We start from the raw sequence: 15047 nt of genomic DNA on the forward strand, positions 1-15047 counted from the left end.
TAGCAGATGCCGATGAGAAGATCTCTGTCCAGTAAGTGCACAGATGTTATTTACACAGTGAACTGGTCGGTGTGATCCGCTCCATCGTGGAGCTGTTGAATGTCACAAAGCAAACTAGAGGAGCAGGTTCTCCTGTCACTAAAATGCTACCACACCCCTGCAAACTGTGGGTTTGCCCTTCCCTGAGAAGGATGCAGCAGCAGGAGACACAGCTGAATAGCTTGTAGTGAAGTCTATTAAAAAAAAACCCTCCAGTGGTTTTTACGAGGCATTTATAACATATAATAGGTGTGTCAGAGGTAGCATGTGGTAAGTGATGGTTCATGCACTCTGGCCCCCACCAAAATATTTTCTAAATCCAGGGGTCAAGTGATAAATATGAGGGATTTTAGTGTCTTTAGGATCCTTTGCTCTTAAAAGAGAGGACTTCAAATGGAAAACACTGAGCAACTAGGGACACCTTCAGTGGGAAGGCAACAAAGACTGTAGTTGAGCTCTAAAAATAGCTGTTTTTATGGATTGCTACTACTTGTATTATTATTAGTACTACTAATAATTAGAAGAACAACTGGATTGCAGAGGCCGAGCTTTCCATAGTTGAAAAAAATTTTTCTTTTTTCAGATAGACTATGCTTCTGAAAACTTGGCTCCTAGTATTGTGATCACTAACTGTGGCTTTGTCTGTATCCTTCCCACAGAACAAATGAAGCCATCCTTCTGGCCCTCTATGAAGCTGTTCACTTAAACCGGAATTTCATCACAGTTCTGGCACAAGTGAGTTTCAGTGGAATGTTTCCCCATTTCTTTGTAGTGGATGTCTTTGAAATCGGAGAGCCATTGGTGAAAAGATGTTTTCTTTTTTTTTTCCTGTTGTATATTTGTCATAGGATCAGCATGAACGATCAGAAGCTGGCTAGGGCCTGGGAAGAATTTTATGATATACTTTCTGCCTTGACAGTAAATAAGTAGAGTTTTGAGGTCACAGTTCATGTTGGAGTGATTCATTTTTGCCAGTGAATGGAAAGGACTACATGGAGTGCCTCCTGTGCCCTACTGATACTCCACTTAGGGGGAGGAAGGAGTGAGCAAACAGATTGCTGTAGCTCTCAGAGCAAATCACAGTTTTGTTAAGTTAGGGTTGAGAGAAAGAGGCTGATTCAGCTCCCAAATTGGATTAATTGTCCTGTATGGGTGTGCATGGACTGCATGTTATTGCCTGTTTTGGGTATTCTTCGCTTAGGGACTAATTGACATGGGACAGTTGTTGTTTCAAATGCTATTTTGTGTTCAGACTTCTGTGGAGAGCCCAGCCCCTTTGGCATGGGAACTAGTTGTTGGAGCATAGCACTTGTCCTTGGGCTTTCTATGGTGGAGAAACAGCCTTCTGAGAGGCAGTGGGCTGCTCTGATCACAAATCTCTGGATGCTTTTCTAAATGCTATGTGAGTTTGCAGAGATAGTTGCTGCTGGGAGGCAGATAATGAGCCTGTCTGATCCAGTGATTGTGCTGAAAGGGTAGCCTGATGTGTTTAGGAAAACCTTCAGGTTCAGGTTTTTAATTTTGGTTTGTAGGTACTGCTTGTAATCTGTGAAAAGAACAACATCAGCAAAATGGTTAACACCTTTCCCCAGTTTATTCAGTTCCTCAGAGTGCAGCCATACATCACAGGCTAGACACTTGGCATGGCAGAGGAGACCTTTGTCAACTCCTGATAGTAGTGGTGATGGAAGAGGTCTGATAAGCAGATCTACAGCCTCTGAAGAAAGCTTCTGTTTCATGGATGGTTAATTTGCTGAGGTTCCCTGCTTGTCTTTTCCCAGGTTATTAATTTCTAGCACTTCTGAGAGATTTCTGCTCTTTCAGTTCTGTGTAATACCAACTCAGGCCATTGTGTGGTCAAGATATTGCTGAGGGAAGAGAGGCATTTGGGAGGGAAAAGAGCAGAGCAGAAAAAGATCAGCTAGAGTAAAAGCTCTTAAAAATAAAAGGATAGACTAGTTATTTGTGAAAGTGATAGTTGAAGCAGCCGCTGATCAGTGGGTTGAATTGGAGAACTGATATTCTTGGGTGGATTGTCTGTAATCCTTCATTTAAGAGAGGGCAAGGTAGGTCATGTCATGTTGAAAAAACATCGTAAAAGCTGATGAATGCTCTTGCCTAAGCTGGTGTCCATTGCTTGGTGCTGCATGAATGGCTCCCTGCTGCTGTGTGGCCCATGGGAAGAGCAGGGCTTCAGTTGTGTGGATATCTGGAGCGTTAAGAGTGCCACCCACCAGCTGTGGGTGCTCAGATTTGCTGCTGGGTGGCACTCTTGTCTCTCAATTGCTGGTTTACTGTTCTGGAGGAAGGAGGTAAGCCCCCAAAACCTATGGAAGGAAACCTGGCTTATGTAAGACTTTCAGTGAAAAATTGTATTTTAAATTTAAGTTGGTAGCTATAGGGATGTAAATTGTCTTTGAGTTGTAGTATGTGTGTCTGTGCTTCCCATAAAATACATGCATTTATAGTTGCTCGTGAGGTGAGGTATTCAGAGGCAGTGTGGAGGATATCCACTTGTGAAAAATCCTGTGGAACTAACATCAAAGCAGCAGTTCTGTATCTTTCTTTTATTTTGAAGTTGTGATGATATATTAAGGCAGATGATACATTTATGTAAAACTTGCCCTATGAAATGGACACTCGCTTGGCAGCCACACTCAAAAATAGCATGGCAGATTGCCTACGCTCTCACCAGTGTGGATAGGTCTGGGAGCTTGCAAAGAGTGAAGTCAGAGCAGTAATTAGGCAGGCAACTATTAGCCAAGATGAAATGGGGAGAGTAACTGGCTGATGGAAGCTGAGAGGATCGATAATGATAGTATTATTTATGTTATGCACTGTTTTCCTGCAGTGCCTGGGCTTTACAGTGAGACAGGAAAGTAATAAATTGCCATCATCTTTGAATATGAACAGATTGGGGGCAGGAGTGAGGAGAATTTGCTCTTAGAAAGAGAAGTGAAAGGATCTTGGAGGAAGACTTCAAATGCACATCCTTGGGTTGTTTTGGGGGGAATTAGAAGCTATTAACATTGTAGACTTTTGCAAACCTTCTCCCATTCTCCATTAGGGAAAGGCATTTTTTCTGTCTGCTGGGGAGAGCCACCACTTTCTGATGTATTTTTGTGTTTTGTGGAATAGAGAAATTGATGTATGGTTTAATCGTTAGACATCCAAGGCCAGGAACCATGGCCTGGCTCTTTGGAGGAGAGGCTGGAGTTTCTTGAGACTTCTTTAGTCACGTCTGTTGTGCAAGAGCATGGAACAGTACAAGTAGTGGTCTGTGTTTCTAGTGCCTGGGGAAGCAGTTGACCTGTGAATTTGTGTTTTTTCTCAGAGCCATCCTGAAATGGGCCTGATGACAACACCAACAAGCCCAATTCCAACAACACCTGTCACTCCACTTGGAACCACTCCGCCTTCTTCAGATGGTAAGAAATGTAATTTCTTAATTTTCCTGAGGAAGAATAATTTAAAACTGTAAAATAACCAGCAAACTATTTTCTGAAGATTGCAAGTAATAAGATCTGTCTGGAGCAGATGTAACTTGGTGGTCTCTTCCTGGAGTGGCTTGCCTTACTGAACATGAGCAAGATTCTTTGACTCAAATTTATTTTTATTTTGCCTTGTGTTTTGCTCAATTAAATTATGCTAATATTCCTTCTGAAAGCAGTACTGCCCCAATATCTGCATGAAGGTACACCCTGCCCATGAGTTATTCTATGTCAGCTTTTACTTATGAATATTTCTAGTGTCAGGTCCTTTGCTTGGGATTATTTGTCATTGGAACAGATTTACAGAGAATCGCTGTGGATTCCTGCTTGTAGTTAATGTACTTGTCCTCAGCTTTGAATTAATTGGGATTTGAATTCAGTCTGGGTGTGGAAGTATTCCTCCCTCTTATTCTTGCCTTTTCTTTGATAGGCTTTGTAAAGGACTGCTTACCCTGAGATATTTTCTTCTAAATGCAATGTTATGTGTCCACATAAATATGCTTTGAAATAATTTAAAATAAAACCCTTTCATTTTAAGGTATGGATAGATATAGCCTAGTTTAAGAGAAGAAATGAAATGGCTGTTTTCACATACTTTAATGGCATCTGAGCTGAGGAGTGTTTAATGAAGGAACAGAGTCAATTTGAATAGAGCACAGTTTGAAAATATTTCTGGGGAAAAGCAGCCTGGGTTTACTCAGTTATATCAGCTATTCAGGTCATTTGATACCCTAGTTAAGGATGATCCTCCTCATGGATGAATTCTATCTTGTTGCCATGGATAACAAAAGCTTCAGATAAAAAGTCCCCTATGTCTCAAGTCTCTGTGTGCATATAGCATAAAATGTGGAGGGATGGGCATTTTGTGGGCTTCTGTTCAATGTGTTCATTTCAAATGTATCCGCCCCCACACCATATTATACAACTGACAGAGTTTGTGCTTACCTACACCTACAGCTTGCTTGCACTTTTTTTTTCTTTTCTTTTTTCATTTACCACAAGACAAAACAAAATCAAAACAAAACTTCCATCCTGCTTTCAGCAGAGGCAGTGATCTTGTGAAGTTTGAGGCTTCTTGCGGCTTGTAAGGTTACTAAATTTAAGAAGAGGATCTGATCTTAATGTACAGCAATTACATTGGGAATCTTGCTTTATTTTTATCTGCTGTCACCTTGCTGATCCCTACTCTGTGATTTTTTTTTTTTTTTTTTGTGGTCCTTGGCTTGGTTTAGTTTGGTGGTGCTTGAGTACTGCTGTTTTAAAGATATGTCAGAATTTTCCTCGTTTATTAAGGTCTTTCAATTCAGCTGTAAAATTTGCCCATGGCTGCCAGCTAGCAAGAGACTTTTTGGCTTTGGAATGAGAAGATTGCTTTCTTTTTCCTGCATTTTAAAAATGTGTAGTTGAACTGTTTTCGAGGTACAGTAACATGCAGAAATCCATCTGTGAGTTTCAGGTGCTTCTCTTTTATGCTGTCTGGGATAAAAAATGGGTTCGTATTCTGGTTTGAAATTTCTCTGGCTGTTAACCTATAGTGTGAATTAAGACCTCATAAAGTTTCCAAATATGTGTTAAAAAAAGGGTCTGTATTATGAACCAGGATAAGCAGCGATGTGTTCTTCAGTGTGATTTCTTCTTTTTTTTTTCTTTTTTTTTTTCCAGAAATGAGGCTTTTGCTAGAAACTGTTTATCCATAATATGTAAATCAAGTGTGCCTGTCACCATAGTTATCTAAATGTCAGTTTGCTTACTGTTGTTAAATATTCATTCACTACGTTCATTGTAACAGCTCAAGAAGGATCCACTGGGGATATAAATACATTTTTCAGACTTTTACCTGAGTCTCTGAGCTATTCATAATATTGGGAGTGAAAAAGCTTCCAGTCTTATTGCACAGACTTTGCCAACAGACCTGGCACATTAGCAACATCAGGCGCCCCAGGTCTTCAAGACTGAATGACCTAAGCCAGCTCACTCTTGGGGCCATGCAACCTTTGTAAGCTAAAAGCCCCATTATGATTTTTTATGTGATTCGAACAGTGAAGTTACATTGATCTGTTTGACCTGTTGTTTCCAAGGGCTACAGTTTTGTATTGAAGGTGATTGTATAATCCTGAGTTCTATGGGAACCTCTGCTGTACTCTGGGCCTCTCGGTGCATGGTTTAAAGAATCCTGCATTTTACTGTTGGCTTGTCTCCTTCATCCCTCTGTGCCTGCCCTTGCCCTAGTTGAAGCCTTACTTGCCTCATTACAGGGTTGAGCTACAAGCCTTGAATTGTGAAAGGCATTTTATATTAAAGCACACTTTCCTCTGAACCAAAATACGGTTGTGTACAGGATCAAATTACTTCCCTTCAGAGTCCCCAACCTAGTCATCCAACAATCAGATGTAATTCCTCACTTCTTACAAGGTCCAATCTCATGATAAATTAGTTTTTCTTTCCTCAGCAGTGAGAAAAGCCTTGAGCATTCCTGAGGATAGACAGAAAAGAGATGATGTAATACTTAAGATGTGTGTACTAGTGGTCTGCAGATCTGTTTCCAGTGCAAAGGGAGCCCTGTCTTAGGCTCTGTTTATAGCATGAGAGGAGAGAGACTTTGGTCAATTGTAATTGAAGCCATCTATGATCTCCTGAATGTGAGAACTTGTGAGTTTGACCCCCTAGGCAGCCAAAACAGTCATGTTATTGTCATGTCAGGACAGTTGCATAGAGATGGAAAAGATCTCCTTGACTCCTGAGCTTAGTGCCCTGTGTTTGCAGGCATATCATCACAGAATCCCTTGAGTTTATCAAGCTCTGACTAAATCTTTTAAATTTGTTTCCCAGTAATTTCTGTTGGGGGGCAGTTTCAGCATCTCGTTCCTTGGTTAGAAATACTCAACTTTGCAACCTGCATTTCTTGTCAATTCATACCCATTTATCATGTTAACCCTCCCTTGAAACAAAGATGGCTCTTTTTCACCTGTTGGTTTACTCACCTGTGTGTTTTGCTGTCTCACAAGAAAGGTACTCTCTTCTTCTGATCAACACATTAGCCTGTCTTTAAACTTGTTCAAGTTTAAGTTCATCCTCTTTGAGCATGGCTTCTGCATAATTATACACAGTGTTTGAGACAAGGCCTCAAGACCTTTGAGACAAGACCTTCTGTAGGGCATTACAGTGTTTGTGTCTCTGCTGGAAGCGCATTTCTGGATGTGTGTTGTAGAACTGCACTCTTGAGCCCTTCATGTTGGTAGCTTGTCATCTCGTGATCTGATCATGGTATTTTGTTTGCAGCTGATGAGCTCTCATCTTGCCATGGAAATAAATCCCCGAATTCCTGACCCTATGGCTTGCATTGTTTAATTTTACCTTGTATTTATTATCTGTCCTTGTTTTTATCCCGTTCTTTGTGTGCAGCCTGATACTCCTCTGTGTTTATATATCCCAACTTTCTGCCATTAGCAGGTTTGTTAGCAAGCAGCTGTTTCTTATGTCCAGGTCATACAGAAAAAAAGAGAACTGATGCCTACAGAATCCAAGCAGTAATTTTTTCTCAGACCAGTAATTTCTCCAATTGTATCTTGTTTGCCAGATCTTTGATGTACATTAAATTTCTTCATGGGTTCCCACCTATTTCCTTCACTTTTAATTTTTTTATACATAACTGTATTAAGTGCTTTACTGAAGTGTTCCTAGGCTAAACTCCATCAGCCTGGGGATTTTTTTGTCTGAGCTACTTTATCTTAAATGGTATCAGACTTACCTGGCAGGATCTGCAGGTAAATGCATGACGGATGTTTCCCACTGATCTTTCTCCTCCCTTTCAGTATTTCTTGTAAAGCTTTCCAAATGGAAAGGCAGAGAATGGCCCTTTAGGACAGCTCAGACTCAGTCATCAGTAAAAATGTGGCTCAGTCACATGATAGAGGCTTGACAGCTCATAAACTCAGTGCTTCAGATGGTGCATGGGGAGTGGGGGAATGAGCGAGGAGGTACGTTGTGTAATTAGCTGAGGAAATGAGATAGCTTCTTGTAAAGTCTAAGGCAGATGATGTCCACTGTTAAGGTGTCAAAAGTACAGCTGGTGTCCTAGAGAAATGCCAATGAAGTGCTGTGGGTATGGAAAGTACATTTCTGCTCCCTGCTGGGTTGTGATGTATCTAGCACAAGCTGTTTTTTGCTTCTTGATTTTTATAAAGCTTCTGTTTCTGCCTTCCTTTTCTATCACTTCGGTCACGCAATAATTGTTACATTATGTCTTGTTGCTTTTGCAAGAGAGACTGTTGTTGGAAGGGAAGAATGGAATTGACACGGACCTTTTGGAACTAAAATTTCAAAATTGCTGAAACAGAGAAGGTCCTTTGCTTGGCATGTCTCTTTTCAAATTGAGAATGGTGTGAATGTTATCTGTGTTGCTTGTAAGAATTAATTGGATGTCAGTGCAGATATCCAGAGCTCCCTAGGTTGGGAATGTTGATGAGTGCTAAAACAGTGGGCTCATCTCCCTGGGAGGAGGAGCAGGGGCAGGACAGAAAAGGGATATCACTTTGCAGGGTACCACAGCCTGTGCTTAGAGCAGGAGAAATGGTCTCTGAGGGAGTGGTACCAGTCCTCATAACAAAATTTTTCCTGGGTGGCCATGGAGGAGGAGGTCAGGTGCCCCTGCAAGTAGGCTGATCCTACCCTAGACCTCTGAGTCTCTGTCTTAGTTCTCTGTGTAATTATTTCTTGTATTCGTATGGGATAAATGTGTCTTATCTGCTTTGTTCCAGTTATAAGCTCTGCAGAGCTGCCTTTGGATGCTGATGTGCAAACTAGCAACCTGCTGATAACCTTCTTGAAGTACAGCTCAATTGTGATGCAGGACACAAAAGGTAAGTGAATTCTGTGGATGCAGCAAACAGTGTTTCTGTCAGAAGGGAGGGCACAAGAACATGCCTAATGACTCCAGAAATAGAAGAGGAGTCTCTTTAAAAGATTGAAGATTTCACCTTTTGAAAAAATTAAGTGATTTCTTATTGTGAGACAAGACTTACGAAAGTAGGAGAGACCTAATGCTGGCGGGAGAGATGTCAGGTATGGAAAGAATGTAATAATAAATGATAATACCTAATAACCAAGCCTGTCTATATGCCAAAGGTATGAGTAGATCTGATACACAACTGTCAGAGAGGGGAAGTCTGAGACCAGAGAACTATTTTTAAGAACATTTAGAAACTGACACAGGGGGCAAAGCTCAGCATTAGAAGGAAATAACTTCCTTTCTCCTTTGGTTCAACAGGCAGCTCTGTAATTATAAATAGGACAGCAGTAACTTAGACTGCACTGGCAGTAATTTGCTTGAGGAAGTATCTTTCCATGTTGTGCTTTTTGTTTCTCCTGTAGTTCTGTGGGGGTTAATTTCAGCTTGCTGGAGTTGAAATACTGCTTAATCTCCTGCTCAGGGTACCCGAGGGTGCTGTTTTGTCCATTGTTTATATGGGCAGGACCATAGTGTGAACGTAACAAGTGATCTTTGCACCATATTTCAGCCTATTACCGACTTCCACTCTTAAGTTAGATATAACAACAGAAATATTAAGGTATCTGCAGAGCTATGATACATCAATTACTGAACTTCATGAATGCTTAGCATTGAATGAGAGCAGGCCGTTTCCTTTTACCTACTAGCTTGCAATGAAATTGTGTTTGGCTGTCTTGCTCTTGTTCTGTAAGCAAGCTAGTTGAAGAAAAAGTAATAATTGGAATTAGGACCAAAAGAAGCTTGAAACAAAAGAAACATGAAAGTGTTTAGTGCACTCCTATCTGGTTTTGGCTGGGACAGAGTTAATTTTCTTCTTAGTATCTGGTAGAGTGCTTTGATTTTGGATTCCGTATGAGAATGATGTTGATAACACACTGATATTTTGGCTCTGGCTAAGTATTGCTAACCCTTTGTCAAGGGCTTTTCAGTGTCTGGTGCTCTGCCAGCGAGGAGGTGCACAAAAAGCAGGGAAGGAGCATGGCCAGGATAGGTGACCTGACCTGGCCAGAGGGATATTCCACACCACAGAATGTCATGCCCAGTATGTGAACTGGGGGAGTTACCCAGAAGGGGACCATTGCTCTTTGGGGATGGGATGGGCGGCAGGCAGCGAGCAATTGTATCATGAACTGTACTGTGCATCACTTGTTTCTCTTCAGTTCTGTTACCCTCTCTCACTCTGCTGATGATCATTATGATTATCATGATTATGATGATGAGGTTTCAGTTATTAAATTGTTCTTATCTCAACCCACATGATTTATTTCCAATTCTTCTCCCCACTGTGGAGACAGGAGAAGCATTGCAAGTGAGTGAGCAGCTGCATGGTATTTAGTTGCTGTCTGGGGTTAAACCACAGCTCCTTGGAACCAATGCAGAATCGGGTTTACCTGTATCTTTTCTCAGAGGTATTGCTGACAGGTTGGATGAAGACACTGTGATAATGGAGCACCATTTTCAGACTATCCATTGCAGGTTTAACTATCCTTATTGTGAGAAAACTGTGTGCTTCCTCAATTCTTTGCTGTGGTTCAAATTAATTACTAGTTATCTTCTCCAAGATAGATATTGAGAATGGATTATTTCTTTTTTCTTTGTGTCATCCCTTATGTATTTGAAGTCTGCTTTCATGTTTCCTCTTCCTTTTGTCTTTTGAACTAAACAACGTCAATCTTGGCTCAGTCATTTTAATAGATTGTGCACATGAAGAGGGCTTACCACCTCTCTAATAATTCTCATTTGCTTTTCTCAGGGTCTGTCTTGCTGATCCAAGTCTCTGATGGAACAATTTTATGTTTTTCAATTTAACTTCTGCACTTACTAGTCACTGTAGTGGGGAAAAAGCTAAAAGCAAGGGCCTTGGGAACTGCCACACTGGATTAGTTTCAGATAGAGTGAAATCTGATAGAGGGGATTCCTTACTAAAGAAGCCAGTGAGAGATGAGTTTATTGTGTTATGAGACAGGAGTTAATGTTTCGTTCTTTCTTTACTTTGGTTCTAGCTTGTGTAAGGTTTGAAATTTGTGCATCTGATAGACCTAATATCCTTCCCACCATAGAATTTTGTAGCAGTGAGCTCCACTGATTGATCATTTAAAAAAAGTGTCCCTTCCAAACCAGTACTTACTAATTCTAGTGGGTGTATTCCTGACCTTATATTTTGATTATAGATGGAGCACTGCCTAATTCTTTTTCCTTACAAGATCAAGCATGGAACAGACTGCCCAGGGAAGTTCTTGAGTCACAGTCCCTGAAGGTATTTGAAAGACAAGTAGATGTGGCAATTAGGGACATGGTTTACTGGGAGATTGGCAGTGCTGGATTAATGATTGGACTCCGTGATGTTAAAGGTCTTTTCTAACCTAAACGATTCTGTGATTCTATGTGACACCAATATAGTGAAGAATGAATAATTCTCATTTACTCCATGTGTCTTGAGACAGGTGGGAGCACTTAGAGGGGAAACTGGTTTGTTCCACATCCAGGACTAGACAGTTGTTTTGGTCCTGTCCCAGAGAGTATAATTTAATAGACTGTGTTTGCTAGATCCTTCTCTTGTTAGCCTCTCTTGTGTCAGTCAGAGGCAGCTGCCTTGGGAGAAGCAAAACCTCTGTGTCACTTTCTCCCATCTGTGAAACAGGTTCATACTGATACACCTCCCTGTGGAAAGTGGTCTGCTTTGTTGTCTTAATGAAGGGTGCTGTGAAAGTATGAAGTGTGTGTGCAAGTAACTGCTTGCATAGCTGCCCCATAGCTCCTGAAAATGGTCTGATGTTCACAACACATTGGCAGAAGGCAGAGTTCGTGGTGTCAAACAGGAGCCTTTCCAGCACGATCCCCAGAGAGAGAGGTGGTAGCAGCACCTACAGAAATAAACAGAGAGGCCTTACAGTATAAAAATAACAAGCCTCTTGTGTATCAGTGTAATTCTAGCCCATTTCTCCCACTTGCTGGAGTATAAAACTTCACACTTAGACATTTTAGCTGAGGTAAGGAGATAGGAGAGACTTTTAACTCTCTAATTCCAAAATTCCTCTTCATCTTACTTAGTGCTGCGAGATGAAATCAGCACACTTCAGGGCACGTCTTGTTTGTAAATATCTGTCCCTGAGCAGCAAAGAAAAGAAAACAAGAGGTGTCAAACTAGACAGAATAGCTAGCTAAGCCCATTCTATCTGTTTTTATAATTACCATATACACACCAGCCAGCAAAGTGTTCATAAAAGTCACCTGCAAAGAAGGAATTTGGCTGATGCTGTCTTCTGATGTATATGAAAGTGTGTCTGTTTCAAATATCCCTCTCCTTTGAGTTTGACTCTTAAGGCACGTGTCTGGGATGGCATGTTTAGTAGTCCTGTGCTTTAGAGGAGCTGTTGGAAATCTTGGGAATGTGCACTGTTAAGCCTCCTCAGAATTTAGTTATCAGTATGTTGTTCTTTGTTGGTTTGTTTTTGTGGGTTTGGGGGTGTGTGATCCAAGTGTGGTGTTTTGTAGAACAAAGGTTTTTAAATGTGCTTGATTGGACAGTGCCTTGTACAACCTGATTTTACCTGGCTCTGCTTTGAGCAAGGATTGAACCAGAGATTTGTTCCATCCTACATTACTCCATGACTATATGTATCTTGGGTTTTTTGTTTTTTTTTTATTCAAGGTTAAAATTGAGAGGAATTTTAAATAATCCAAATAAAAATTGCATTCTTCTGCCTTAGTCCCTCTGTTTTGCTCCAGCTATCTTTCAGGGCAAAAGCTGTTTGAAGTTGTGAGATGAATAAGAAGTTGGGGAACATGATCAGGGTGGAACTCTTGGCTTAAAATGCTAAGTCTTTGCAGACTCCCTTCTTTCATGGTTTTGCACAGAGTGAAGTAGGTCGTGTCTCTTAGTATTGGGGTTAAAACTTGGAACTTGGAGCGTAATGTCAGCAGTTGTTCTGCTACACAGTGCTGCATCTCTGTGAAAGCTTTGCTGCTTGTTTCATAACCTACAGCAAAGGTGATGTTTTGCTTTCCACCTTGTCTAAGAGAGGGAACAGTGTGTCTCTGCTGTGACAGACAGTATTTAGAATATCTGTGGAAGTAAAACTGAATGAGACAGAAGCCCAGTGGATAGTTACAGCGCTGTTGGAAGTTCAAATCCGAACCTTTGCTGTTGGTGCAGAGTGGTGACAAGTGGGTGGGATTTAGTGGCTAGGTTGGAAGACGAGTACTTAATTAGAGTAAACTATTAGCTATCATGGAGGAAGTAGGACTGTGAAGAATCTTCAAGCTGGACTTTTGTTTTGCTGCAACAGCTGTCTTGCTCTTCAGCCTTGCTAGGCTTGCGTGGCTCACGGAGGACTTGTTTTTTCTCCTTTGCAGATGAGCACCGGCTGCACAGTGGCAAGCTGTGCCTCATTATCCTGACATGCATAGCAGAGGTAGGTTTCTCGTGTGAAGCTGCCCAGCAGATGGTGTGTTACAGGGCTCTACCCCCTGCCTCCTGTGGAGCAGGAGCTGAATATCCACAGGGGTACTGAGTGGTGAGGTCCTCAGTCACTTAATGTTTGCTAATATACTTGATGCAGTACTGTTAAGTTGACTTGAAGCTTGAAAATTGGATGATCTTATTTGAGTTAGCCAGCTCCTGGGGATGAAAAGAAAAAAGACTGAACCTAAGCCTTTTCTCTCTTAGCTGTTAAGTGACCTTGTGGTGTGGCTTTTAGATGAGTAATGTGCTAATGGCTTTCAGCTCTGTGCTGTTCATAGTAAACATGGGGTGTGCCATATCCCTTCTGCCAAAGAAGGTTACAAGTCTGAAAGTGAGTCACATATTTTTAGGTCCCTACAAGCAAGACAATTAGCAAATGTGGTAGTAGGATAAGAAAGCAGCATCACAGAGCTATGTCAGCAGTCCTGGCTGAATGTGGCCCTGTCTCATGGGGAGTATGTTCTAATGGCTGACTGATGTCCTGAATGGTGGTAGTGTTTGTGTGGTATTTACATTTTGCTTGCTTGCAAGACCTTTCATTCTTAAAGAATAAAAAGTAGCGAGGTTGATAGCCATGTATGGATTCTGGAATGATGTTTCTTCAGGGTGCAGCCTGAAAACTAATCATCTACATTTCAAATTTTTCTAATTAAATGGCTTTGGTACTTGTTCTTCTGGTGGATGCATAGATAACACAAGATAAGAAATTCTGTTTCTGCATAACAAGGGCATTCGTTGGTTCTGGTATTAAAGAGAGAGTATATTTATTACCTATTCTGGCTGTGCATTATCTGGAGAAGCCTCTTTAATTTAGAGGTGGTCTTGGAATGAGATTTGCCTGAGGGGTGGAACAGCTCATAAACCTATCTGCTAGTACTGCAGTAGCTTCTGGCATCAAAATGCCAATTTAAACCTTTATCCACACAGTCGCAGAACTGGTGTGCTGGAGAACCTCCTCATGTGTTATGCACCTGGAGCACTTGTTAAATTTGTGACACAATGGTGTGTGCAGTCCAGAGTTTAAATGAGCAAAGGGGGAGAAAGAACTACTGCTTGTTTTGTTAGCAATTTCCTAAAGTGGAAGTGGGATCAGGAGGGGTTTGCTTTTGTGTGACTGGGAACATGGATGGGAGAAGAGGAAATGGACAGACAGCTTTTTAACTTTATGGCTGTATCTTGGGAGTTTTACACTGAAACATGTGTGATTTGAAAGGCAACTGTAGGGTGTTGGGCTTTTCATATCTCCTCCCTTTTCTTGCCCTTTTCAATAGGATCAATATGCTAATGCTTTTCTTCATGATGACAACATGAATTTTCGTGTAAACTTACACAGAATGGTGAGTCTTTTCTTCCAGATTGTTTTCTCTTTAGGATGCAAACACAGAGGATTTGAGTATGTATGAAAAGTGTATGTTGAAAATTGTGTCACAGATATCTAACCTAGGTTGCTAAGGCATGTGGAAATAGTGTCAGAAATGCAGTAGCTGGGGAATGATTTTGAAATTGCTCTCAGAATGTCTCCCTTCTTCAAAGAACAAAGAGCTGTTTGGCCTGTCAGTGAATTCAGAGGCCTGTGTAGCTGGCAAGGAGCTGTGTATTATGAGGTCTCTGAGGAAATCAGTGGTAAAGAGAATGTTCTGCCTTAATCTTTAGCAAGCATTAGCCCTCATGTGATATATAATAGCCAGCTGGAGTTACACTGAGTGCTCTTATTGGCTTACCCTTCATTCGGGGTGGAGTAATTCACCTTCAGGGAGGAAAGGATTTTTTCCAGAGCTTTTTCGTGTGGAGGAAGTGTGCTTACCTAGCTCATGAATCTCTGTAGTTACAAGTAACTTGAATGGTTATCCTTACTTGATGGATTCTGTCTTTGTGGTGCTGGCAAGTTCCACCTCATCTGACAGCAAAGCAGCATTTGAAAGTGTTACTGTTCAAGAAAGAAAGAAACATCTTACTTGATGGAGACCACACTCCAAGAATACTAGTCATTACCACTTAGCAACAAATTTGCTGTCCAGTTAGCCTTTCTGGTCTGTTACAATGA

The 15047-nt window shown here is 41.2% G+C and overlaps 1 protein-coding gene across 1 annotated transcript in view; it reads left to right on the top strand.

Annotated features, from left to right (window-relative positions):
* CUNH10orf76 (chromosome unknown C10orf76 homolog) overlaps nucleotides 1-15047 on the top strand; it is a 118886-nt gene that overhangs the window by 12472 nt on the left and 91367 nt on the right. Inside the window, exons 11-16 of the mRNA XM_008643836.2 lie at nucleotides 4-31; nucleotides 699-774; nucleotides 3374-3467; nucleotides 8288-8389; nucleotides 12895-12953; nucleotides 14275-14340. Of these exons, the coding sequence (XP_008642058.1) occupies nucleotides 4-31; nucleotides 699-774; nucleotides 3374-3467; nucleotides 8288-8389; nucleotides 12895-12953; nucleotides 14275-14340 (425 nt within the window). The remainder of the gene's footprint in view (nucleotides 1-3; nucleotides 32-698; nucleotides 775-3373; nucleotides 3468-8287; nucleotides 8390-12894; nucleotides 12954-14274; nucleotides 14341-15047) is intronic.

This window comes from Corvus brachyrhynchos, unplaced genomic scaffold, assembly GCF_000691975.1.
Source record: "Corvus brachyrhynchos isolate BGI_N302 unplaced genomic scaffold, ASM69197v1 scaffold61, whole genome shotgun sequence".
Taxonomy (NCBI): domain Eukaryota; kingdom Metazoa; phylum Chordata; class Aves; order Passeriformes; family Corvidae; genus Corvus; species Corvus brachyrhynchos.